Source organism: Siphateles boraxobius, unplaced genomic scaffold (genome assembly GCF_051911475.1).
Source record: "Siphateles boraxobius isolate OS27281-9 unplaced genomic scaffold, OSU_SipBor_1 120, whole genome shotgun sequence".
NCBI lineage: Eukaryota > Metazoa > Chordata > Actinopteri > Cypriniformes > Leuciscidae > Siphateles > Siphateles boraxobius.
Genome location: NW_027508723.1, coordinates 262,501 through 289,000, shown reverse-complemented (window position 1 = coordinate 289,000; position 26,500 = coordinate 262,501). Strand labels below are relative to the sequence as shown.

Below are 26,500 nucleotides of genomic sequence, written 5' to 3'. Positions count from 1 at the left end.
AATAATAATACATAAATATTCACATAGAAAACAGCTATTTTACATTCTAATAATATTTCAAATGTTTACAGTTTTTTAAATCAAATAAACACAGCTTCTGCAAATGTAAATATAATGTATTTTATCAGCAGTTTATAGATGTATTACGCATGATGTGTGTGTGTTCACCTGCTCTGGATGAGCTCGGTTCCTCTCATCCACTGGAAGGACGGGTTTGGAAACCCGGAGGCGGAACATTCCAGAACCGCATCGGTTCCCTGAAGAGCCGAAACCTTCTGAGGTCTCTGGAGGAACACCAGACCTCTCGGCACTCCAGGCTCTGCTCACACACACACACACACACACACACACACACACACACACACAAACACGTTAGATTACACACATACATGCATCTGATTGTTTATTCTCGCTTTGGTCAGAAGGCATCGTCTCTTGAGGCGCATATAAATGTAAACTGCAAAACATGATGTTTTCCTCTGTATTTTTGTCAATACAAAAATCTTAAAAACCTTCAGTCATGTTGCTTCTCCAGTAAATCAATCCTTACAGACTCTCCACCATCAGCATCAACTACATTTAATATGATTCACCTGTTGCTAAGTCATCATCTCTGTTGTTCGTGGAGTTATTCATTCAACAGAAGCTTTTATCTAAAGCAACTTTAGAAATGTTCAAACAAAAGAGATGCTGAATGACAGTCAGTGAATGCAGGTGTTTCTGGCACGAAGATGGGACCGACATTCATGAGAGATACAGCTGAAATAAGAGATGGAGTTTGTTTCATTAAACCAAATGTGTAGTTGCAATAATCATGACAACAGTTTCACTAACTATCTCTGCAGGGTTCAGCTGAAACTGACAGCAGAAAACACATTTACCCTCAACGCAAGAAATGGAGTTAGTGCATCAACAAGCGTTTTCATCCATGTGTTTCAAGCCCAAAAAAAAACTTAAATCAGGAATGACAGCATTCCTCCTAATTTCTGGTCTTGTTTAAGGAGAGCATTAGTAGAATATAAAGGAGACTGGAATCATTAGCAAGACACTGAGGTCACTGACTCAAACACGACTAACGAGTCATTGATTCCCGTACATTGATCAACGGAAATGTCAGAACTGCAGAAATCATTTACGGAAAATGACTGATATGTGAGCGCCGATACGCTTTTGCTACACTTTCATTTGTTAACGTAAGCGTTTCATTCACTGGATGAAACAAAATACACATTAACATGATTTGTTCAAATATATACTGTAAATACACTATATTGCCAAATGTTTTGGGATGTCTGCCTTTACATGCACATGAACTTTAATGACATCCTGATCTGTAGGGTTTAATATGGACCCTTTGCCGCTTTAACAGCTTCAACTCTTCTGGGAAGGCTTTCCACAAGGTTTAGGAGTGTGTTTATGGGAATTCTTCTAGAAGTGCATTAGTGAGGTCCGGCGCTGATGTTGGACGAGACGCTCTCAGTCTCCGCTGTAATTCTTCCCAAAGCTGTTCTATCGGGTTGAGTTCAGGACTCTGTGCAACCAGTCCAGTTCCTCCACACCAAACTCCTCATTCATGTGTTTATGGACCTGCTTTGTGTACTGTAGCGCAGTCATGAGGAACAGGGACATCCAAAAACTCTTCACACTAAGTTCACTGCATCTCACACTTTATCCCACTGCATCCCATGCTTTATCCCAATGCATCCCACGCTTTGCTCCACTGCATCCCAGGCTTTGCCCCACTGCATCACACGCTTTACACCACTGCTTCCCACGCTTTATCCCACGCTTTATCCCACTGCATCCCACGCTTTACACCACTGCATCCCACGCTTTATCCCACGCTTTATCCCAATGCATCCCACGCTTTGCTCCACTGCATCCCAGGCTTTGCCCCACTGCATCACACGCTTTTAACCACTGCATCCCACGCTTTATCCCACGCTTTATCCCAATGCATCCCACGCTTTGCTCCACTGCATCCCAGGCTTTGCCCCACTGCATCACACGCTTTACACCACTGCTTCCCACGCTTTATCCCACGCTTTATCCCACTGCATCCCACGCTTTACACCACTGCATCCCACGCTTTATCCCACGCTTTATCCCAATGCATCCCACGCTTTGCTCCACTGCATCCCAGGCTTTGCCCCACTGCATCACACGCTTTTAACCACTGCATCCCACGCTTTATCCCATGCTTTATCCCAATGCATCCCACGCTTTGCTCCACTGCATCCCAGGCTTTGCCCCACTGCATCACACGCTTTACACCACTGCATCCCACGCTTTATCCCAATGCATCCCACGCTTTGCTCCAGTGCATCCCAGGCTTTGCCCCACTGCATCACACGCTTTACACCACTGCATCCCACGCTTTATCCCACGCTTTATCCCAATGCATCCCACGCTTTGCTCCACTGTATCCCACGCTTTGCCCCACTGCATCCCACGCTTTACACCACTGCATCCCACGCTTTACACCACTGCATCCCACGCTTTGCTCCAGTGCATCCCAGGCTTTGCTCCAGTGCATCTCACGCTTTGCTCAGAATCAGAATCACAATCAGAAAGAGCTTTATTGCCTAGTGTGCTTGCACACACAAGGAATTTGTTTTGGTACTGAGGCTTCCAGTGGACATATACAAATACAAAAAATTATAAAATTATAAAATACAAAAAATTATAAGAATAAAAAAAAAATATATATAAATATATGAGAATAAAACTATCACAGTTGGGTTTAGTCAGAATAGACATTTTCAGATTTACAGATTATGAACCTATTTACAGTGTTTTGAATATTATAAATAAGTAAATCTACATATAAGTATCACCTGAGTTGTAGGATATTGCACTAAACAGTGGGAGTATTGCTCTTACAGGCATATGCCTTGGGAGGAGTGTTAACTGTTCAGGAGGGAAATGGCCTGTGGGAAGAAACTGTTCCTGTGCCGAGATGTTCTTGTGGCCAGTGATCTGAGTCTCCGTCTTGACGGTAACAGTTCAAACAGGTGGTGTCCAGGGTGAGTGGAGTATGTGATGATTTTACCTGCTCTCTTCCTCACTCTGGAAGAGTACAGGTCCTGGAGGTTTGGCAGGGGGGCACCAATAATCCTCTCCGCAGTCCGGACTGTCCGTTGTAGTCTCCTGATGTCTGATTTGGTAGCTGAACCAAACCAGACAGTGATGGAAGCGCACAAGACAGACTCAATGACGGCTGAGTAGAACTGAATCAGCAGATCCTGTGGCAGGTTGAACTTCCTCAGCTGGCGAAGGAAGTACAGTCTCTGCTGGGCCTTTTTCACAGTGGAGTCAATGTGATTGTCCCACTTCAGGTCCTGAGAGATGATAGTGCCCAGGAACCTGAATGACTCCACTGCTTCCACAGAGCTGTTCATGATGGTGAGTGGGGGGAGTGCTGGGCTGTTCCTCCTGAAGTCCACGATCATCTCCACTGTTTTGAGCGTGTTCAGCTCAAGGTTGTTATAACTGCACCAGGCAGCCAGCTGTTCAACCTCCAGTCTGTAAGCAGACTCGTCACCGTTTTGGATGAGACCGATGACAGTGGTGTCGTCTGCAAATTTCAGGAGCTTGACAGTGGGGTCTTTAGAAGTGCAGTCATTAGTGTACAGGGAGAAGAGCAGTGGGGAGAGAACGCACCCTTGCGGGGCTCCGGTGCTGATTGTGAGTGTCTTGGATGTGTGTTTACCCAGTCTCACTCGCTGCTGCCGGTCCGTCAGGAAGCTGGTGATCCACTGACAGATTGAGGATGGTATGGAGAGCTGGGTCAGTTTGGCTGTGAGAAGACCAGGCATGATGGTATTGAAGGCCGAACTGAAGTCCACAAAGAGGATCCTTGCATAAGTCCCTGGTCTGTCGAGATGTTGCAGGATATAATGCAGTCCCATGTTGACTGCATCATCCACAGACCTGTTTGCTCTGTAAGCAAACTGAAAGGGATCCAGCAAGGGTCCAGTGAGGTCCTTCAGGTGGGCCAGCACCAGTCTTTCAAACGACTTCATGACCACAGACGTGAGAGCGACAGGTCTGTAGTCATTAACCCCTTACCAGTCGCCCCCCTTTTTGGCAATCGAGTGCAAAATGACATACCCATAATAAAATGGTTGTTGCTAAGGAGTCCTTCTGACTACACACAAAACCAAGGTATCATTTAAAAGCTAACACTTGACAGTTTACTGTGCAATACTCAGAATTGCTCTAGCAATTACTAATAGAGAGATAATGCAGCTCAAAAACAATGCACAATTTTTTTAATGTAAAGTTCGGGATCACCAGAGATCCCTGCGGCTCAAGGGGTTAAGTCCAGTGATTTGGGGTTTTTTTGGGGACAGGAATGATAGTGGAGCGTTTGAAGCAGCAGGGAACTTCACACTGCTCCAATGATCTGTTGAAGATCTGCGTGAAGACCGGGGCCAGTTGGTCAGCGCAGGCTTTTAAACAAGCAGATGAGATGCCGTCTGGGCCTGAGGCTTTCCTAGTCTTCTGTTTTTTGAAGACTCGGCTCACGTCCTCCACACAGACCTTAAGCTCAGGTTGGATGGCAGGAGGGGGGAGTGATAATTGGAGTGCAGGAGGTGATGGTGAAAGTGTGAAGTGCAGATCAGACCGGGTGTGTGGTGTGAATGAGGGCTTTTCAAACCGGCAGTAAAATGAATTTAAATCGTCAGCCAGGTGTTGATTGTCCACAGATCGAGGGGATGGTGACTTGTAGTTGGTGATGTTCCTCAGGCCATTCCAGACTGATGATGGGTCGTTGGATGAAAACTGGTTTTTCAGTTTATCAGAGTAGTTCCTTTTAGCAACTCTGATCTCCTTTGTCAATCTGTTTCTGGCCTGGTTATACAAGATTTTATCCCCACTTCTGTAAGCATCCTCTTTGGCATGACGAAGGTGTTTGAGTTTCCCAGTAAACCATGGTTTATCATTAGTGAATGATAAGAATGTCCTGGTAGGAATGCATGTATCCTCACAGAAACTTATATATGATGTTACAGTATCTGTGAGCTCATCCAGATCATTGGTAGCAGCTTCAAAAACAGTCCAATCAGTGAAATCAAAGCAGGCCTGTAGATTCTGCTCTGCTTCATTAGTCCATCTTTTTACAGTCCTTATTCCAGGTTTAGCTGATTTCAGTTTCTGCCTGTAGGTCGGTATGAGATGAACCAAACAGTGATCAGAGAGCCCCAAAGCTGCCCGTGGGACGGAGTGATACGCATTTCTTATTGTGGTGTAACAGTGGTCCAGTATATTACTGTCTCTGGTGGGACATGTAACGTGCTGTCTGTATTTTGGTAGTTCACGGGAAAGATTTGCTTTGTTAAAATCCCCAAGAATGATTAAAAGAGAGTCTGGGTACCTTTGTTCCGTTTCAGATATTTGTTCAGCCAGCTGTTGTAGCGCAGCGCTCACGCACGCGTCTGGAGGGATGTAAACATTCACGAGAATGAAAGAGGAAAATTCCCGAGGCGAGTAGAAGGGTTTACAGTTTATGAAATGTGCCTCTAAATTAGGAGAGCACATCTTCTTCAGTGTTGTTACATCTGAACACCAACTTTCGTTAATGTAGAAACACAATCCACCACCTCTCGTTTTCCATTTAGCTCCGCGATGCGATCCGCTCGGAACAGCTGGAAGCCCGGCAGATGTATTGCGTTGTCCGGTATGGCTTCACTCAGCCAGGTTTCAGTGAAGCACAAAGCAGCAGAGTTTAAAAAATCCTTGTTAGTGTGGGTGAGGAGAAGAAGTTCATCCGTTTTGTTAGGAAGGGATCGGAGATTCGCGAGATGAATACTGGGGAGTGCAGTGCGCAGGCCGCGCTCGCGGAGTTTAACCAGGGCGCCGGCTCGCTTCCCGCGTTTGCGTCTGAACGCGCGTTTGAACAACAACGCTGCACCTCCGACGAGAATGTCCAGCAAAACGTCCGAATAATCAAAAACTGTAGAAAAGGTTTCTGGTGTGTGTTTCCTAATGTCCAGTAGTTCGTCTTTGGTGAAACTGATAGGAAAAGAATGACTAAACGCAGAACAAACGAACAAAAACAACACAATAGCTGGAGAGCTCCACACCGAGGCAGCCATCCGCGGCGCCATCTTGGATGGTTTTACACCACTGCATCCCACGCTTTACACCACTGCACCCCACGCTTTTGCTCCACTGCATCCCAGGCTTTGCCCCACTGCATCACACGCTTTACACCACTGCATCCCATGCTTTATCCCACGCTTTATCCCACGCTTTGCTCCACTGCATCCCACGCTTTAACCCACTGCATCTCACGCTTTACACCACTGCATCCCACGCTTTAACCCACTGCATCCCACGCTTTAACCCACTGCATCCCACGCTTTACACCACTGCATCCCACGCTTTACACCACTGCATCCCACGCTTTACACCACTGCATCCCACGCTTTGCTCCAGTGCATCCCAGGCTTTGCCCCACTGCATCACTCGCTTTACACCACTGCATCCCATGCTTTATCCCAATGCATCCCACGCTTTGCTCCACTGCATCCCACGCTTTAACCCACTGCATCTCACGCTTTACACCACTGCATCCCACGCTTTACTCCACTGCATCCCACGCTTTGCTCCACTGCATCCCAGGCTTTGCCCCACCGCATTCCACGCTTTACTCCACTGCATCCCACGCTTTAAACCACTGCATCCCACGCTTTACTCCACTGCATCTCACGCTTTCACCACTGCATCCCACGCTTTGCTCCACTGCATCCCAGGATTTGCCCCACTGCATCACACGCTTTACACCACTGCATCCCATCCTTTATCCCAATGCATCCCACGCTTTGGTCCACTGTATCCCACACTTTAACCCACTGCATCACACGCTTTATACCACTGCATCCCACGCTTTGCTCCACTGCATCCCACGCTTTGCTCCACTGCATCCCAGGCTTTGCCCCACTGCATCCCACACTTTACTCCACTGCATCCCACGCTTTACACCACTGCATCCCACACTTTTCACCACTGCATCCCACGCTTTACACCACCGCATCCCACACTTTACTCCACTGCATCCCACGTTTTATCCTACTGCATCCCACACTTTACACTACTGCATCCCTTGGTTTACACCACCGCATCCCACACTTTACACCACTGCATCCCACACTTTACTCAACTGCATCCCACGCTTTATCCCACTGCATCCCACACTTTACACCAATGCATCCCACGCTTTACACCACCTTATCCTACACTTTACTCCACTGCATCCCACGCTTTATCCCACTGCATCTAACACTTTCCTCCACTGCATCCCAAGCTTTACACCACTTTACACCAATTAATACTAGCACTTACCTTTTCTATTTTATTCATTTTGTTTTTATGAAAAAAAACATTGCTATGTGTGCTGTGCTAGACTAACTGAGACTTGTTAAAGCACTTGGATACTGTTGCTCTCTTGTTGGTCTGATTGATTCCATTGTTCTCCTCATTTGTAAGTTGCTTGGGATAAAAGCGTCTGCTAAATGATTAAATGTAAATGTAAATGTAAATGATCCACCAAGACTCACCCGGTAGGACTCTCAGGTCAGCGTCTGTGCCGGTGCGGGAGCTTCCGGGATTCTCCGCCAGGCATCGGTATGTGGCCGAGTCGGGCGGCTGAACCCTGCTGACCTGCAGTGACCCCGAGGGCAGGATGACCACTCTGCTCTCGGGGTCAAAGGTCAAGGGCAGGTCCTCCCGGTTCTTCTGCCAGCGCACCACAGGCATCGGCTCCCCGGTGACCTCACACCGCAGAAGAGCAGTGTCACCCAGGTGTGTGGAGACCGACTCCGTGGGGACGACCACTCGCAGAGGACCTGAGGGAGAACAGCAGAGAGACGGAGTGTTAGTGTGTGTGTGTGTCTGTGTGTGTGTGTGTGAGTGTTTAAATGTGTGTGTGTATATGTGTGAGTGTGCATGTGAGAGTGTGTGTGTGTGTGAATGTGAATGTGAGAGTGAGTGTGTGAATGTGTGTGTGTATATGTGTGAGTGTGTGCGTGTGTGTGTGTGTGTGTGTGTGCGTGCGTGCGTGCGTGCGTGTGTGTGTGTGTGTGTGTGTGTGTATATGTGTGTGTGTGTGTGTGTGAGTGTGTGTGTGTGTGTGTGTGTGTGTGTGTGTGTGTGCGTGTGTGTGTGTGTGTGTGCGTGTGTGTGCGTGTGTGTGTGTGTGTACGCAAATAAATTCACTTGCATTTGCTTGCTTCATTCCTTTCTGATGTCACAATAGTTATTCTTACAGTTTAAATTTTATTTTGTTACAGTTTAAAGACTTTTTGTAGCAGTAAATAAATAATTGAGAATTTATTCTGTTTTAGGTTATTTCTATAGCTATATTTTTTTTATGTTAAGAAAGCATATGTTATGATGCAAACCATGTTATATATATTTTTTTTTACTTCTGCGAACTGTACATGAAGCTGGATCATATTTAGATGTGGACTCAAGTTCACAAAAGCACCTTCACAACTGGACTATGACCTCAAGTCTTGAGTAACCAAAAAACATCATGATTGACATCTCAAACATGAGCTCATGAACATATGACCGCCCACATTTAAATATCAACACCTGGATATCCAGTAACATTATTGATTTCACTGCACTTACACTATCAGATGAGAACAAAACTTAAACTGAATTATATGCCACTTCTGGGTAAAAATACTTTATAAATTACACCAATTTGCACAGACATCTGTTGCTTCCACTGAAATATATATATATATATATATATAAGTGGTTAAAGTGAGTCTCAGAGGACGGAGATTTTGCTAATAACGTTCGTGACTGTGTGTTTATGTGGTTTGAGCCCCGCATTACACAAACTCACAAGGGAACCACAATTATTTCTCAGCTTTTTGCCAACAAACTGTGTTGCCGGAGTCCTGCATCTTATCGCAGTGATTATTGTTAACATCATTCCCTTAACTGCCTCCAATTACACTCAGCGTGTGTGTGTTAACTAAACAGCCTCAGGCCACACACACACACACACACACACACACACACACACACACACACACACACACACACACACACATATATAACCTCTGATTATCAGCATCAGAACATAAACGAGGTCAAACAAGGGAATGTGAAACAGATTGAGGCTAATATATATATGATTATCACTTACAGTCTAATCATGAGATCTGAAAACTAGCAAATGAAAGAGACGATTGGAACGGCATTGTGTCATCATTTACTCACACTCGAGTCTTTCTTCTGCTCATACCAGTCACATGTTTGGGGAGAGTGAGATTTTTATTCATCAAGGACACATTACATTGATCAAAAGTAGCAGGAAAGACCTTATAACGTAACAAATTTTACTATTTCTGTTCATTAGAGCTTCTATTCATCAAAACATCCTGAAAAATAAAATGTATGACGGTTTCCACATACATCTTATGCAGCTCAACTGTTTTCAACACTGATGATAATCATAAATGTTTCATATCAGAATGATTTCTGAAGACTGGAGTAATGATGCTGAAGATTCAGCTTTGATCACAGGAATAAATTACACTTTACTATATATTCACATAGAAAATTTTCCTGTTATCTCTGTAAAGCTGCTTTGAAACAATCTGTATTGTAAAAAGCGCTATATAAATAAAGGTGACTTGACTTGACTTGACACACACACACACACACACACACAACATCAAAAACTTCTTTAAAGCAACACAAAAGAGTTTATTAAAACAATGAAGCAGAAGCAGGGAGAACTGGAGGTGCTGGAAGCGACTCATAATCTCATACGCATGTTATGAATGTGCTGAATATGAGCATTTCCTGCGCTGATGAGGGACACATTGTGGCCTGTGATTACAGAACTTCATTATCTGCTCTCATTAAGAGGGTGTTCATATGCAAATTAATGGAGAGAGCGTTTAAATCTAATTAACAGAGAGAGAGAGAGAAATGAGGAGCGCGGCAGAGGAATTATTCAGCGCCTGCATTCCCAAAATAGAGGAATATCACAGGAGAGAAAACAGGAGGGATGTGTGTGTGTGTGTGTGAGAGAGAGAGAGAGAGAGAGAGAGAGAGAGAGAACAACAGCAGAGAGAGAGAGAATGAGTGAGGAAACTCAATCAACTCCTACAGTCGTCCCTCATCAGTCAAACTTCATTCTCACAGCTTTTCTTTAAAACTCACATCAGGAAAAAAAGTGACTAAACCTGTGTGCCACACCTGAATGTGCAGGATGATTGACAGGAAGAGAAAGTTTCTGATTGGCTACATACAGTCTCACTGACACTCCTATGCTGGTCACACATGGATATGAAAAAAACAAAAAACAAAAACAACATAAAAATTTAAATTTAAATAAATTAAATATAAAAAATAAAAATAAAAAAAACAATGAAATGAAAGCTAACTGAAAAACTAGATCTTCCTGCTGAATGGAGACAGAAGCAATTAGAGGAAGAGGACGAGAGGAAGGCTAACAGCAGAGATGGATGACTAAACTAATCTCTTTCTCATGAATTACACCTGGAATCATTTGTCATGAATTAGACAGATCAATGCAGTGAAAGAGCCACAGAATTTCAGTGTTTCACTCTTCAGGAATCAAACCAGCACTGACTGACTCTCTCGCATCTCTGCACGATCCACCAGCTCGTTCCCTCGTTCCCCGTGTGTTCAGCAACAGGTCCAAAACGCATCACTAAAGCGTCACACGACACGTGTTCAGCAACACGTCTAACACGCATCACTAAAGCGTCACACGACACGTGTTCAGCAACATGTCTAACACGCATCACTTTAGCGTCACGTGACACATGTTCAGCAACACGTCTAACACGCATCACTTAAGCGTCACACAACACGTGTTCAGCAACACGTCTAACACGCATCACCAAAGCGTCACACGACACGTGTTCAGCAACACATCTAACACACATCACCAAAGCTTCACACGACACGTGTTCAGTAACACGTCTAACACGCATCACTTTAGCGTCACGTGACACGTGTTCAGCAACACGTCTAACACGCATCACTTAAGCGTCACACGACACGAGTTCAGCAACACATCTAACACACATCACCAAAGCTTCACACGACACGTGTTCAGCAACACGTCTAACACGCATCACTTAAGCGTCACGTGACACGTGTTCAGCAACACGCCTAACACACATCACTAAAGCGTCACATGACACTTGTTCAGTAACACGTCTAACACGCATCACTAAAGCGTCACACGACACGTGTTCAGCAACACGTCTAACACGCATCACTTAAGCGTCACACGACACGTGTTCAGTAACACGTCTAACACGAATCACTAAAGCGTCACACGACACGTGTTCAGCAACACGTCTAACACGCATCACTTAAGCGTCACACGACACGTGTTCAGCAACACGTCTAAGACGCATCACTTAAGCGTCACGTGACAAGTGTTTAGCAACACGTGTAACACGCATCACTAAAGCGTCACACGACACGTGTTCAGCAACACGTCTAACACGCATCACTTAAGCGTCACACAAAACGTGTTCAGAAACAAGTCTAACACGCATCGCTTAAGCGTCACGTGACACGTGTTCAGCAACACGTCTAACACGCATCACTAAAGCGTCACACGACACGTGTTCAGCAACACGTCTAACACGCATCACTTAAGCGTCACACAAAACGTGTTCAGAAACAAGTCTAACACGCATCGCTTAAGCGTCACGTGACACGTGTTCAGCAACACGTCTAACACGCATCACCAAAGCGTCACACGACACGTGTTCAGCAACACATCTAACACACATCACCAAAGCTTCACACGACACGTGTTCAGCAACACGTCTAACACGCATCACTTAAGCGTCACGTGACACGTGTTCAGCAACACGCCTAACACACATCACTAAAGCGTCACATGACACTTGTTCAGTAACACGTCTAACACGCATCACTAAAGCGTCACACGACACGTGTTCAGCAACACGTCTAACACGCATCACTAAAGCGTCACACGACACGTGTTCAGCAACATGTCTAACACGCATCACTTTAGCGTCACGTGACACGTGTTCAGCAACACGTCTAACACGCATCACTTAAGCGTCACACGACACGAGTTCAGCAACACATCTAACACACATCACCAAAGCTTCACACGACACGTGTTCAGCAACACGTCTAACACGCATCACTTAAGCGTCACGTGACACGTGTTCAGCAACACGCCTAACACACATCACTAAAGCGTCACATGACACTTGTTCAGTAACACGTCTAACACGCATCACTAAAGCGTCACACGACGTGTTCAGCAACACGTCTAACACGCATCACTTAAGCGTCACACGACACGTGTTCAGTAACACGTCTAACACGCATCACTAAAGCGTCACACGACACGTGTTCAGCAACACGTCTAACACGCATCACTTAAGCGTCACACGACACGTGTTCAGCAACACGTCTAAGACGCATCACTTAAGCGTCACGTGACAAGTGTTTAGCAACACGTGTAACACGCATCACTAAAGCGTCACACGACACGTGTTCAGCAACACGTCTAACACGCATCACTTAAGCGTCACACAAAACGTGTTCAGAAACAAGTCTAACACGCATCGCTTAAGCGTCACGTGACACGTGTTCAGCAACACGTCTAACACGCATCACTAAAGCGTCACACGACACGTGTTCAGCAACACGTCTAACACGCATCACTTAAGCGTCACACAAAACGTGTTCAGAAACAAGTCTAACACGCATCGCTTAAGCGTCACGTGACACGTGTTCAGCAACACGTCTAACACGCATCACCAAAGCATCACACGACACGTGTTCAGCAACACGTCTAACACGCATCACTAAAGCGTCACGTGACACGTGTTCAACGACACGTCTAACACGCATCACTAAAGCGTCACACGACACGTGTTCAGCAACACGTCTAACATGCATCACTAAAGCGTCACACGACACGTGTTCAGCAACACGTCTAACACGCATCACTAAAGCGTCACACGACACGTGTTCAGCAACACGTCTAAGACGCATCACCAAAGCGTCACACGACACGTGTTCAGCAACACGTCCAAAACACATCACTAAAGCGTCAGTTGACACGTGTTCAGCAACACGTCTAACACGCACCACTAAAGCGTCACACGACACGTGTTCAGCAACACGTCTAACACGCATCACTTAAGCGTCACGTGACACGTGTTCAGCAACACGTCTAACACGCATCACTAAAGTGTCACACGACACGTGTTCAGCAACACGTCCAAAACGCATCACTAAAGCGTCAGTTGACACGTGTTCAGCAACACGTCTAACACGCATCACTTAAGCGTCACACGACACGTGTTCAGCAACACGTCTAACACGCATCACCAAAGCGTCACACGACACGTGTTCAGCAACATGTCTAACACCCATCACTTTAGCGTCACGTGAAACGTGTTCAGCAACACGTCTAACACGCATCACTAAAGCGTCACACGACACGTGTTCAGCAACATCTCTAACACGCATCACCAAAGCGTCACACGACACGTGTTCAGTAACACGTCTAACACGTATCACCAAAGCGTCACACGACACGTGTTCAGAATCAAGTCTAACACGCATCACTTAAGCGTCACACAACACGTGTTCAGCAACACGTCTAACACGCATCGCTAAAGCGTCACACGACACGTGTTCAGCAACACGTCTAACACGCATCACTAAAGCGTCACGCGACACGTTTTCAGCAACACGTCTAACACGCATCACTTAAGCGTCACGTGACACGTGTTCAGCAACACGTCTAACACGCATCACTAAAGTGTCACACGACACGTGTTCAGCAACACTTCTAACACGCATTACTAAAGTGTCACACGACACGTGTTCAGCAACACGTCTAACACGCATCACTAAAGTGTCACACGTGTTCAGCAACACGTCTAACACGCATCACTAAAAGTGTCACACGACACGTGTTCAGCAACACGTATAACACGCATCACTAAAGGGTCACACGACACGTGTTCAGCAACACGTATAACACGCATCACTAAAGGGTCACGCGACACGTGTTCAGCAACACGTCTAACACGCATCACTTAAGCGTCACGTGACACGTGTTCAGCAACACGTCTAACATGCATCACTAAACACGGCCTTCGCTAATGTCACAAACGCTGAGTCATCGTTAGCGGCCAGTCAAAGACATTCACATTCAGAGCTCATCCGTTCAGTGTTTGATCTGTGTCTGCAATTCAATTACAAGCACAGAATAACCCAAATATTTAAATATGCAAAAAATATTTGCATTTCGCTTTGAAAACCTGTTTCAGGGAAAATACAGACAAGGCAATTATCGTCAGGAAGGTCGTGCCGGCGGCACAAAGTCAAACAAACAGTACTCTCTGTATGACTGTTAACAATGATTTCTACATTTATCCACCGTGATTATGCCAGTATTTTATCCGGTCGACACAAAGGCCAAGACCTCGCAGACTAATTAAGATGCAATCTAACGACCCACAATGCTTTGCTCTCGCCGGCCCACCTGCTAACATGCCTGTCATCTCAGCGTCTCTGCTAATCACAGGGCTTTTCTCTGTTGTCATTGCTCTGCTAATTGGCCGCGTGGACGGGTCGTAATCTGTCAGTCAGTGGGTACGCTCATTAGCGAGCCGCTGTATGCTAACCAATTTAACAGGAAGTCAGAAACCCACTGAAGGCAATCAAAGAACGGATTCTGTCGATTCAGATGGACGGTGGGCTGTTAAAACTAGACAAATGCCTCTGGAGTTTGTTAAAGTGCCTCTATTATACTGTTTTAAAGGCTCCTAATGTTGTTTTGGCGTCTCCTACAACAGCTTCACATGCATCAAAGATCAAAAACCCTTTCATTTCCTCATAATCTCCACTGCAGCATCAGCTCTTTTCTCTCGGTGTCTGAAACGGTAAGTTCGAAGATTCAGTCTCTCTAAACCCCACCTCTCTGAGAGCTGCTCTGCTCTGATTGGTCAGATGGCCCAGTCTGCTGTGATTGGTCAGAAACCAAACACTTATTATCATATCTGAATCTGAATCATAATTATGATATAAAAAGTCAAAATTATGATATAAAGTCAAAATTATGACAAGACATAAAAAGTTTAAACTGACTCAAAATTGCAACAAAAAGTTGAAATGACAATGAGATGAAATCAAAATATTGACTTAGGGACTGTTCGTTATTTATTTAAGGGGCCACCGGAGGAGTTTTGAGATCTGTAGTCAAAAAAGACTTGACTCTCCCTTCGCCAGTAATTCAGTTTTCTATGACCCTCCAAAAGGATTGTGAAAAAAGGCATGACCCTACCCTGGAAAAAGGCATGACCCTCCCCTGGAAAAAGGCATGACATCTTTGCGCTTGGCAAAGATGTTCAGATAGCCATTGTTTTTTTACAACCATGACAAACGACTAAACTCCTGCTTTCTCATCTTACTAAGGCTGTAACGATAGACCAAACCTACAATTCGGTTCATATCATATTTTGTTATTTTAGATAAAAAAAAAAAAAAATCATGTTTTCGGTGCTGATGCATTGGTGACGCGTTCATGTAACAAGTGTGGCGCTCCCAATAAAGTATCTTAAAGCTGCCACAAAGAACCGGAAAAAGTAATGATTATGAATATGTCAAATATAGCAAGGAGAGATTTAAATTGTTTATTAATAAACAAGTTTTTTCTGTGTCAGTGTGTCGGCTTCAAGATGAAGTTGTCGATGCTGACTTGCGATCTTCAGTAACGCGCCAGAGAGAAATGCAGATTTCATACGGATTACATAAGCAGAGAGCAGTCTGTTTTTCGTTTTTAAATGTTCTGTTTAAAAGTAGACATCAAGCTTTCTATATATTTCTCAAGTCTGTGAGGCAAGTACATTATACAATGAGTTTCGGTTCATTTATGAGACGAGAGTCCAGTTCACGCGCCGGCGACTCCGTGTCATGATGATCTATTTTCTTCTATATTTACTTCTTATTTATTAAATCCAGGCAATGTTGAAACATTAATTAAAATTAAGATACAATTAATAAAAAACGAAATTTACTTTAAAGAAAGACTTTGTGCTTTCTGAAGTCGCTTTCAGAGCGGTCATGTCCGTAACGGAGAACTGTCACGTCCGTAACATTGTTTTTTCCTCATAAATGCGAACACGAAAAATAAAATAAAAAATAATATTTTATGTTCTGCGGAGGCCAACCCTTCCTCATCCGGTTATTAGCCTACTTTTGTTTTGCGCAGTGTAGCCTATTTCGTAGAATTATTAAAAAATATTTTGCCACCTAAAAGTTAGAGATTTGTTGTGTCACGTCACGTGTATTTCGCTCATATTAAATATAAAACGCATGTGTAGACTGATATTTTTCTAATGTCTTGACTCCTTTATTAAGGGAGTATGGATATATAAACAGACGTTTCAGCATTAAATGCATTTTCTGATAATTTATATTCAAGTTTTGACTGCAAATGTCACGTCTATAACGCTGGAATTGCCCAATTTTAAAGAATTTATCCTCAACTATTTTTTTGGTGTAGATCTGCGTATTTTATTATGTTAACTTCAAATAATTCTAATAGTAATTTAAAAATGTGGTAGCCCTACGTCTAACACATGACACTCCACTGTTATGGTGGCAATTTCAGTAGATTTACTCACTAACATTGTTGTGGAAACACAATAAGATTGGAAACTAAAATATGGTAGTATCGTACAGCGCAGTTCTGGCGCCTCAGTCCCAATACACTTAACGTACATTCATATCACATGTTAATCCCGCGGTAGAGTTACACTCACAGGACACTGCACTTATTCGCAATCACAAAAGTTCATTATTTGCTTGTGCTTTAAAGCTAAGCCGGGTAAACATTTCATTGGCGTTCTGTACATGATGCACCTTTTCTGAGCGCGCACTGTCAGACAGTGCCAAACTGGGTTTTTGTTGGGTCAGACCCATCTGATAGGGGGACCGAGACCGAGAGAGCTACATAAAGCTACTTGGAAAAAATATGCACCAAACAAGCCACTTTGAAATTTTGCTGTTTTCATGAATACAAAAGTTGGGTGACCCTCCCCCTAGACTAAAAAAGGTTGATTGACCCTCCCCTGATTGACCTGATATGTCATAACTATGATATAAAAAGTCAAAACTAACTTAAAAAGTCAAAATTATGATAGTCAAAATTCTTCTGACTCAAAACGTAAAAAGTCAAAATTGCAACAAAATTACAACAACACTAAGTCATAATAAGACATAATTTAAGACATAATTATGAATGAAAAGATAAACTGCCTTTAAAAGTCGGAATTACAAAAAATTATAAAATGTATGACATTAAATATGACTTGAAAGATCAAATATGACATTAAAATGTCATTTCAACTTTTTCCCTCATATTTTCAACATTTTATCCTAATTTTGACTCTTTAATCATAACTTCATAATTACCGATAAATTTGACTTTTTATCTCACATTATAACTTTGCTTGTATAATAACGATGACTTTGTCTTGACACACAGTGATAGGAACAGTAACGATGGCGTGGGTTTTACCGTATCAATCTTCTCGACACGAACCAATCTCTTCCAGTCTCAGATAAACTAGTGTTTGAGGGCGGGGCTAAGAGACGCTGCTCAGCCAATCGGCAGGCATTATGCAAATGAGTCTTTCTAAACTCCATTTATCTGATGTTTGAAGAGAGAGAGAGAGAGAGAGAGAGAGAGAGAGAGGAGAGAGAGAGAGAGAGAGAGAGAGAGAGAGGAGAGAGAGAGATAGAGATAGAGAGAGAGGAGAGAGAGAGAGAGGAAAGAGGAGAGAGGAGAGAGAGAGAGAGAGAGAGAGAGAGAGAGAGAGAGGAGATAGAGAGAGAGGAGAGAGAGAGAGAGGAAAGAGGAGAGAGGAGAGAGAGAGAGTGAGAGAGAGAGAGAGAGAGGAGAGAGAGAGATAGAGATAGAGAGAGAGGAGAGAGAGAGAGAGGAAAGAGGAGAGAGAGAGAGAGAGAGAGAGATAGAGATAGAGAGAGAGGAGAGAGAGAGAGAGGAAAGAGGAGAGAGGAGAGAGAGAGAGAGAGAGAGAGAGAGAGAGAGAGAGAGAGAGAGAGAGAGAGAGAGAGAGAGAGAGAGAGAGAGAGAGAGAGAGAGAGAGAGAGAGAGAGAGAGAGAGAGAGAGGAGAGAGAGAGAGAGAGAGAGGAGAGAGAGAGAGAGAGAGAGAGAGAGAGAGAGAGAGAGAGAGAGAGAGAGAGAGAGAGACGAGAAAGAGAGAGGAGAGAGAGAGAGAGAGAGTGAGAGATAGAGATAGAGAGAGAGGAGAGAGAGAGAGAGGAAAGAGGAGAGAGGAGAGAGAGAGAGAGAGAGAGAGAGAGAGAGGAGAGAGAGAGAGAGAGAGAGGAAAGAGGAGAGAGGAGAGAGAGAGAGTGAGAGAGAGAGAGAGAGAGAGAGAGAGACAGAGAGAGAGAGAGAGCGAGAGAGAGAGAGAGAGTAATCGGTTCATCACACAAAACTATCATGACTTCAGAAAACTCCAATATCCTTTTAAAAATGTCTTATACAGCTATAAGTATATGCAATCTTACCCTAATATGATACATACATCATGTTAAGCAATATATACTATATAGCAAATCTCAACCGCTTTATTGTTTATTTCGTCTCATAAAACTCACTTTTGTAGACTTGCATTTTTTTAGACTAGACTTGTATTTTGAATTTTGTATCTTTGCAATATGTTTAGTTTATTGTTTTGATGTTTTTATATCTCTTGTTATTTCTGCATTTACTTTTTACTTTTACATTGTATCCTTTTCTGTGTTAAGCGCTTTGAGAAGTAATATTTAAATGTGCTATATAAAATAAATTTTATTATTATTATTAATGTAACTATATTATCATTTTTAATCGGTTAAATGCAACAATAAGGCACTAAGAAATTCAGATGTTGTAAACATTTACATCATGATTTTCTGAAAAGCCGCTTTGAAATCATGTGCATTGTGAAAAACGCTTTATAATTTATTTATTTTTTGACTTGTTTTATAAATCATGTCAGAATGAGCCCCGAAAAATCAGATCTGTCATTGAAAATGAATCAAATGTTCTGATTCTAAAACAGCCCAGATCTCTAAACGAGGAACTGAGTTTCTGTTCGGCCTCATTACTCAGAATAAAACATCTCTTCTCCTCTGAAATAAACTTCAGACTGTAATGATCTTCATTACAAGCTACAGAACGATGAATGCGAGGTCATTGAGCGTGATGGAAACATTCAGTCCAGCTCATCGTAGCAATAAAGCAGCCGAAACTGGAGCGCCGGCTCACGCTAACAACACGCATGACGTGAGGAAGTGGGTCATACGGAGAAACAGAAGTGTGTTTTCATCATGAGGACCAGCGCTTGACTTCTGCGGATGGAGAGAAGCAGACAGAAACATGAAGCACAGCGGGTCTGCATTTCAAACTCAGTAATTGGGCCAAACAGAGAGAGAGACAGAGAGAGAGAGAGAGAGAGACAGAGTGAGAGAGAGAGAGAGAGAGACAGAGAGAGAGAGAGAGAGAGAGAGAGAGAGAGAGAGAGAGAGAGAGAGAGAGAGAGAGCGAGAGAGAGAGAGAGAGAGAGAGAGAGAGAGAGACGAGAAAGAGAGAGAGAGAGAGAGAGAGAGAGAGAGAGAGAGAGAGAGAGAGAGAGACAGAGAGAGAGAGAGACAGAGAGAGAGAGAGAGAGAGAGAGAGAGAGAGCGAGAGAGAGAGAGAGACGAGAGAGAGAGAGAGAGAGAGAGAGAGAGAGACAGAGAGAGAGAGAGAGAGAGAGAGAGAGAGAGAGAGAGAGAGAGAGTGAGAGAGAGAGAGAGAGAGAGAGAGAGAGAGAGAGACGAGAGAGAGAGAGAGAGAGAGAGAGAGAGAGAGAGAGAGAGAGAGAGAGAGAGAGAGAGAGAGAGAGAGAGAGAGAGGAGGAAGAAGTGGTATTTAAAATCCCAGTAGTGAAAAGGAAAGCAAGACAAGGTGAAGGGGGGTCAAAACTAAAGAAACAAATAATGAGTAGCCAAGAGTCAGTAAAAGATGGAGAAGGTAATAGTTCTGAGGACAGTTCTGATGACTCTTCTACTGATGCTTTCCCTTTCAATCACGTGTCATTTTCCCTTTCCCCTTCTGTGGTCAGTTCTTGTGATAAAGAGCCCTCAGAAACTATGATGTCTCTGGATGAGAGTCAAGAGCCAAGCGGGTACAGTCTAGAAAAAAGGTACAACGCTTCTTGAACATTACAAAAGGCAAACGGAATGTGGTGATAGATGATTTTTTTCCGGATCGTACAATTTTCATTGAGTCAGCACGTTTCCTAATGAGAGAAAGAGGGGAAGAAGGACTATCAAGTCAAGATTTCCATAGATTGAAAAAATTGTACAGAAATTGCGTGCAGATCAAATGTACTTGAAAAGACAGATTTTATAATAATTGTTGTTTCTTTTTGCTTTTCTGTAATTTACAATTGTTTCAGTCAATTGTTTCAATTAATGAAAATGAAACATGTAGATATATTTTTTGCTCAAGAAACCCATAGTGACATAATAAATGAAGCGAATTGGAGAAGAGAATGGGAGGATAGGGTTATTTTTAGTCACAAAAACAGTACAAGTGCTGGTATAGGAGTCTTCTTTGCAAAAAATTGTTTGCCAATTTCATATGAGGTGGAGGAAATTGTGGAAGGAAGACTTTTAAAAGTTAGTGCAAAATTTGATGTTGCAACATTTGTTTTAATAAATGTGTATCGTCCAGTTATTGCATCTGAGAGATTGATGTTTTTAGAAACATTGTTAACCAGGTTAACAAAATACTGCTGCCAAATTGAATGCTCACATCGTAATGAAAAAAACAGATATGCAGAATCCCGCTCCGACCTGGAGAGTAAAGCACAAACGTGACCGGTTGTTATTTGATAAAACAGATTATGAATGTTGCTTGAGGAAAGCAGTAGCTGACACGCTGCAGGTCAACATGCTTTGATGATCAAAGGCCAGATCCGCTGAAACACAGACACTAGTTTCAGTGTGAATCCAGACAGAAAACATCCAGAAAGCATCAGGAGCTTCATCTCAACAAAGACACAGCGATGTGGAAAAGAGAATAAGAAATAAGAGACGGGAGAGACGGGAGAGAGCGTAATTACTCCCGGATCGTGCCAGATAAAAGCCTCACACACTCTCCTTCATCACACACTCTCATCAGCCCTGAAATATTCATGTGGAGTGGATGATGATGGAGGGCGATGCTCAGTCTGTCTGTCTATCTATCCTATATTGGCAAAAGTATTAGGACACACCTCCAAATCACTGAATTCAGGTGTTCCAATCCCTTCTATGGCCACAGTTGTATAAATCAAGCACTAGGCATGCAGACGCTTCTACACACATCTGTGAAAGAACGGTCTCAGGAGCTCAGTGAACTCAAGTTTGGGACCATGACCGGTTCCTCCTGTGCAATAAGTCCATTCATAAAATTTCCTCACAACTAAATAGTAGTAGGTCAACTGTTAGTGTACTATAACAAAGTGGCAGAAATTGGGAACAACAGCAACGAAGTGGATGCAGTGGTGTAAAGCGTGGGATGCAGTGGTGTAAAGCGTGGGATGCAGTGGGATAAAGCGTGGGATGCAGTGATGTAAAGCGTGAGATGAAGTGGTGTAAAGCATGGGATGCAGTGGGATAAAGCGTGGGATGCAGTGGGATAAAGCGTGAGATGCAGTGGTGTAAAGCGTGGGATGCAGTGGGATAAAGCGTGAGATGCAGTGATGTAAAGCATGGGATGCAGTGGGATAAAGCGTGGGATGCAGTGGGATAAAGCGTGTGGGATGCAGTGGGATAAAGCGTGGGATGACGTGATGTAAAGTGTGGGATGCAGTGTAGTAAAGCGTGAGATGCAGTGGTGTAAAGCAATGGTTGCAGTAGAGTAAAGCATGGGATGCAGTGGAGTAAAGCGTGGGATGCAGTGGAGTAAAGCATGGGATGCAGTGGTGTAAAGCGTGTGGGATAAAGCGTGGGATCCAGTGGTGTAAAGCGTGGGGTGCAGTGGTGTAAAGCGTCGGATGCAGTGGAGTTAAGCATGGGATGCAGTGGTGTAAAGCGTGGGGTGCAATTGTGTAAAGCGTGGGATGCAGTGGAGTAAAGTGTGGGATGCAGTGGTGTAAAGCGTGGGATGCAGTGGTGTAAAGGGAGGGATGCAGTGATGCAAAGCGTGGGTTGCAGTTGTGTAAAGCGTGGGATGCAGTGGAGTAAAGTGTGGGATGCAGTGGAGTAAAGGGTGGGATGCAGTGGAGTAAAGGGTGGGATGCAGTGATGCAAAGCGTGGGGTGCAGTTGTGTAAAGTGTGTAAAGGGTGGGATGCAGTGATGCAAAGCGTGGGGTGCAGTTGTGTAAAGCGTGGGATGCAGTGGAGTAAAGTGTGGGATGCAGTGGTGTAAAGTGTGGGATGCAGTGGTGTAAAGCATGGTATGCAGTGGGATAAAGCGTGGGATGCAGTGATGTAAAGCGTGAGATGCAGTGGTGTAAAGCATGGGATGCAGTGGGATAAAGCGTGGGATACAGTGGGATAAAGCGTGAGATGCAGTGGTGTAAAGCATGGGATGCAGTGATGTAAAGCATGGGATGCAGTGGGATAAAGCGTGGGATGCAGTGGGATAAAGCGTGTGGGATGCAGTGGGATAAAGCGTGGGATACAGTGGGATAAAGCGTGAGATGCAGTGGTGTAAAGCATGGGATGCAGTGATGTAAAGCATGGGATGCAGTGGGATAAAGCGTGGGATGCAGTGGGATAAAGCGTGTGGGATGCAGTGGGATAAAGCGTGGGATGACGTGATGTAAAGCGTGTGATGCAGTGATGTAAAGCATGGGATGCAGTGGAGTAAAGCGTGGGATGCAGTGGAGTAAAGCATGGGATGCAGTGGAGTAAAGCATGGGATGCAGTGGTGTAAAGCGTGTGGGATGCAGTGGGATAAAGCGTGGGATACAGTGGTGTGAAGCGTGTGATGCAGTGATGTAAAGCGTGGGATGAAGTGGAGTAAAGCGTGGGATGCAGTGATGTAAAGTGTGGGATGCATTGGTGTAAAGTGTGGAATGCAGTGGAGTAAAGCGTGCGATGCAGTGATGTAAAGCGTGGGATGCAGTGGAGTAAATCATGGGCTAGAGTGGAGTAAAGCGTGGGATGCATTGGTGTAAAGAGTGGGATGCAGTGGTGTAAAGCGTGGGATGCAGTGGTGTAAAGAGTGGGATAGAGTGGAGTAAAGTGTGGGATGCATTGGTGTAAAGAGTGGGATAGAGTGGAGTAAAGCGTGGGATGCATTGGTGTATAGAGTGGGATAGAGTGGAGTAAAGCGTGGGATGCAGTGGTGTAAAGCGTGGGATGCAGTGGTGTAAAGCGTGGGATGCAGTGGTGTAAAGAGTGGGATAGAGTGGAGTAAAGTGTGGGATGCATTGGTGTAAAGAGTGGGATAGAGTGGAGTAAAGCGTGGGATGCATTGGTGTATAGAGTGGGATAGAGTGGAGTAAAGCGTGGGATGCAGTGGTGTAAAGCGTGGGATGCAGTGGTGTAAAGCGTGGGATGCAGTGGTGTAAAGCGTGGGATAGAGTGGAGTAAAGCGTGGGATGCATTGGTGTAAAGAGTGGGATAGAGTGGAGTAAAGAGTGGGATGCATTGGTGTAAAGAGTGGGATAGAGTGGAGTAAAGTGTGGGATGCAGTGGAGTAAAGCGTGGGATGCAGTGATGTAAAGCGTGAGATGCAGTGGAGTAAAGCGTGAGATGCAGTGGTGTAAAGCGTGGGGTGCAGTGGAGTAAAGCGTGGGATGCAGTGGTGTAAAGCGTGAGATGCAGTGGAGTAAAGCGTGAGATGCAGTGGTGTAAAGCATGGGATGCAGTGGAGTAAAGCGTGAGATGCAGTGATGTAACGTGTGGGATGCAGTGGTGTAAAGTGGGGTATGCAGTGATGCAAAGTGTGGGATGCAGTGATGCAAAGTGTGGGATGCAGTGATGTAAAGTGTGGGATGCAGTGATGTAAAGTGTGGGATGCAGTGATGTAACGTGTGGGATGCAGTGATGTAACGTGTGGGATGCAGTGATGTAAAGTGTGGGATGCAGTGATGTAAAGTGTGGGATGCAGTGATGTAAAGTGTGGGATGCAGTGATGTAACGTGTGGGATGCAGTGATGTAAAGTGTGGGATTCAGTGATGTTGTTTGGTGGGGGGGGGGGACTGGGGGGGGGGGGGGACTGGGGGGTTATGGTGTGGGGTTGTCTTTCAAGGCTTGGCCCCTTGGTTCCAGTGAAAGGAACTCTTAATTCTTCAGCATACCAAGACAATTTGGTCAATTTCATGCTCCCAACTTTGTGTGAAGAGTTTGTGGATGTTCCTGTTCCAGCATGACTGTCTAGCAGATCTATCTATCTATCTATCTATCTATCTATCTATCTATCTATCTATCTATCTATCTATCTATCTATCTATCTATCTATCTATCTATCTATCTATCTATCTATCTTTATCTATCTATATATCTTTCTATCTATCTGTCTGTCTGCGCTGAATCATCTTCAAAGACTTACACAGAGAGAGTGTCGACCACTGAGGATGAAGCAGCACAACAGGTCTATTCCCTGATTCAGCTGAGAGTAAACACGCGTGTGGTAACGATCACAGTCACAGCGGATGGTGAAGGAGAGCGTGTTCGAGAGTTTATTTTAGGTGCATCACAGAGCTATTAGAGGATCAGAAATATAATATATCTGAAATAAACCCTAGATGAACGTCATTTGTTCATTTCACTGCTCGGCTTTTAAAAGGCAATAACAAGTTTCCACACAGATGGGGGAATTACACAGACACTGCAGTCATGTCCTTATGAAATCATTTTTTCCATATACTTTTTACTTTAACTTTTTGCAGCCAGCGTTTTCCTCTAAATCAAGAGTTTTTCGGCCTCAGATTTGCATTTTCTCTTTTGCAGGGATGTTCATTAGCCCGTTAAAACCACATCATCTGCCCTGGTTAATGAGCGTTAACCAGCACTGACGAGTTCAGTCTAAACTCACACAGGTCACATGACTGATCGGCGATCCGACCTCCTGACCTCCACGTGTTCATTAAACACTCATTTCATTTCACAGATTTATCGCCCGCGCTTTGGTTAGGAAGCGACTGGGGACCTTTTGTGATGATAACTGGATTACATCGCGCGTAGGTGGAGCGGCGCGCGTGACACGTGTGTAATCTGATTTAGCTGAGCCGAGAGCCGAGAGAACGGATGAGGGGCTCGTCCTCGTAAAGCTCCTCGAGGTCAAGCTCACAAACTCATACTGGATCCTGTCATCACTTATGCTGGTCAAACATGCATGTGTTCTCTGGAACACAACAGCATTTATGGGTAACACTGTTCCTTCATTAATGAATAACTACACAGGAACAAATGAGTAACGCACTATTAACATTCTAGTAACTGCTATTAACTAACAAGAAACTCTGATTAATGAATTAGTAAGTAAAATCGCTCAGGTGAATGTGGTAGTTCACTATTAGCTGATCAATAACTACTATTTTTCATACCTCACTGAAGACTACTAACTATATACAGGTTTATAAGTAATATTAATAATGCATAATGTATAATGTACATTGACTGCAATGACTCAAGTGTTACTACATCCTTCTAAAGGAACTACTAATTATTTGGATCAGTATCTGAAGTAAAGATCATGGGAACACACTAGTAATGACTAAAGTGTTTCCAAATCCATCAGAAGGAATTACTATTAAAAATCTTACCGAAATCTCAAAAGCTTACAATGACTTCAGTCAATATTAGGTAGTTATATTTTTTACTGTAGATACTGATCCAAATAATTAGTAGTTCCTTTAGAAGGTTGTAGTAACACTTGAGTCATTACAAGTGAGTTACCATTACCTTACATTATAAATTATGCATTGTTAATATTAATTATGAACCTGTATATAGTTAGTAGTCTTCAGTGAGGTATGAAAAATAGTAGTTATTGATCAGCTAATAGTGAACTACCACATTCACCTGAGCGATTTTACTTACTAATTCATTCATCAGAGTTTCTTGTTAGTTAATAGCAGTTACTAGAATGTTAATAGTGCCTTACTCATTTGTTCCTGTGTAGTTATTCATTAATGAAGGAATCGTATTCTAAAGTTTTACCCCAATTTTTTACCCCAAGTATTTGAGAGTCCCGTCAGCTGTTACTAGATCGACCAATCACAGCACAGCGACACAAACGTCTGTTTTCTCCGCGTCATTTATAGACGTAGACGTCCTGAATAAAGCAGGATCCTCTTTGCTCGTCTCGCTCGTCTCGCTCTGAGCTTTAAATGAGTTTGTTAGCAGAAGACATCGATGTGATTCGGTTCTTTGGCAGCAGCTGGAGTCTGTTTGCTTCATTGAAATAAATGACTTT

At 43.8% G+C, this 26,500-nt stretch overlaps 1 protein-coding gene across 4 annotated transcripts in view; it reads right to left on the bottom strand.

The window, feature by feature from the left end:
• Positions 1 to 26,500, bottom strand: part of dcc (DCC netrin 1 receptor) — a 285,242-nt gene that overhangs the window by 156,009 nt on the left and 102,733 nt on the right. For all 4 annotated transcript variants that reach the window (XM_077222396.1, XM_077222405.1, XM_077222415.1 and 1 more), the window contains exons 3-4: positions 7,566 to 7,853; positions 169 to 319 (exon numbers count right to left, since the gene is read on the bottom strand). In XM_077222396.1, coding sequence (XP_077078511.1) covers positions 169 to 319; positions 7,566 to 7,853 — 439 coding nt within the window. The remainder of the gene's footprint in view (positions 1 to 168; positions 320 to 7,565; positions 7,854 to 26,500) is intronic.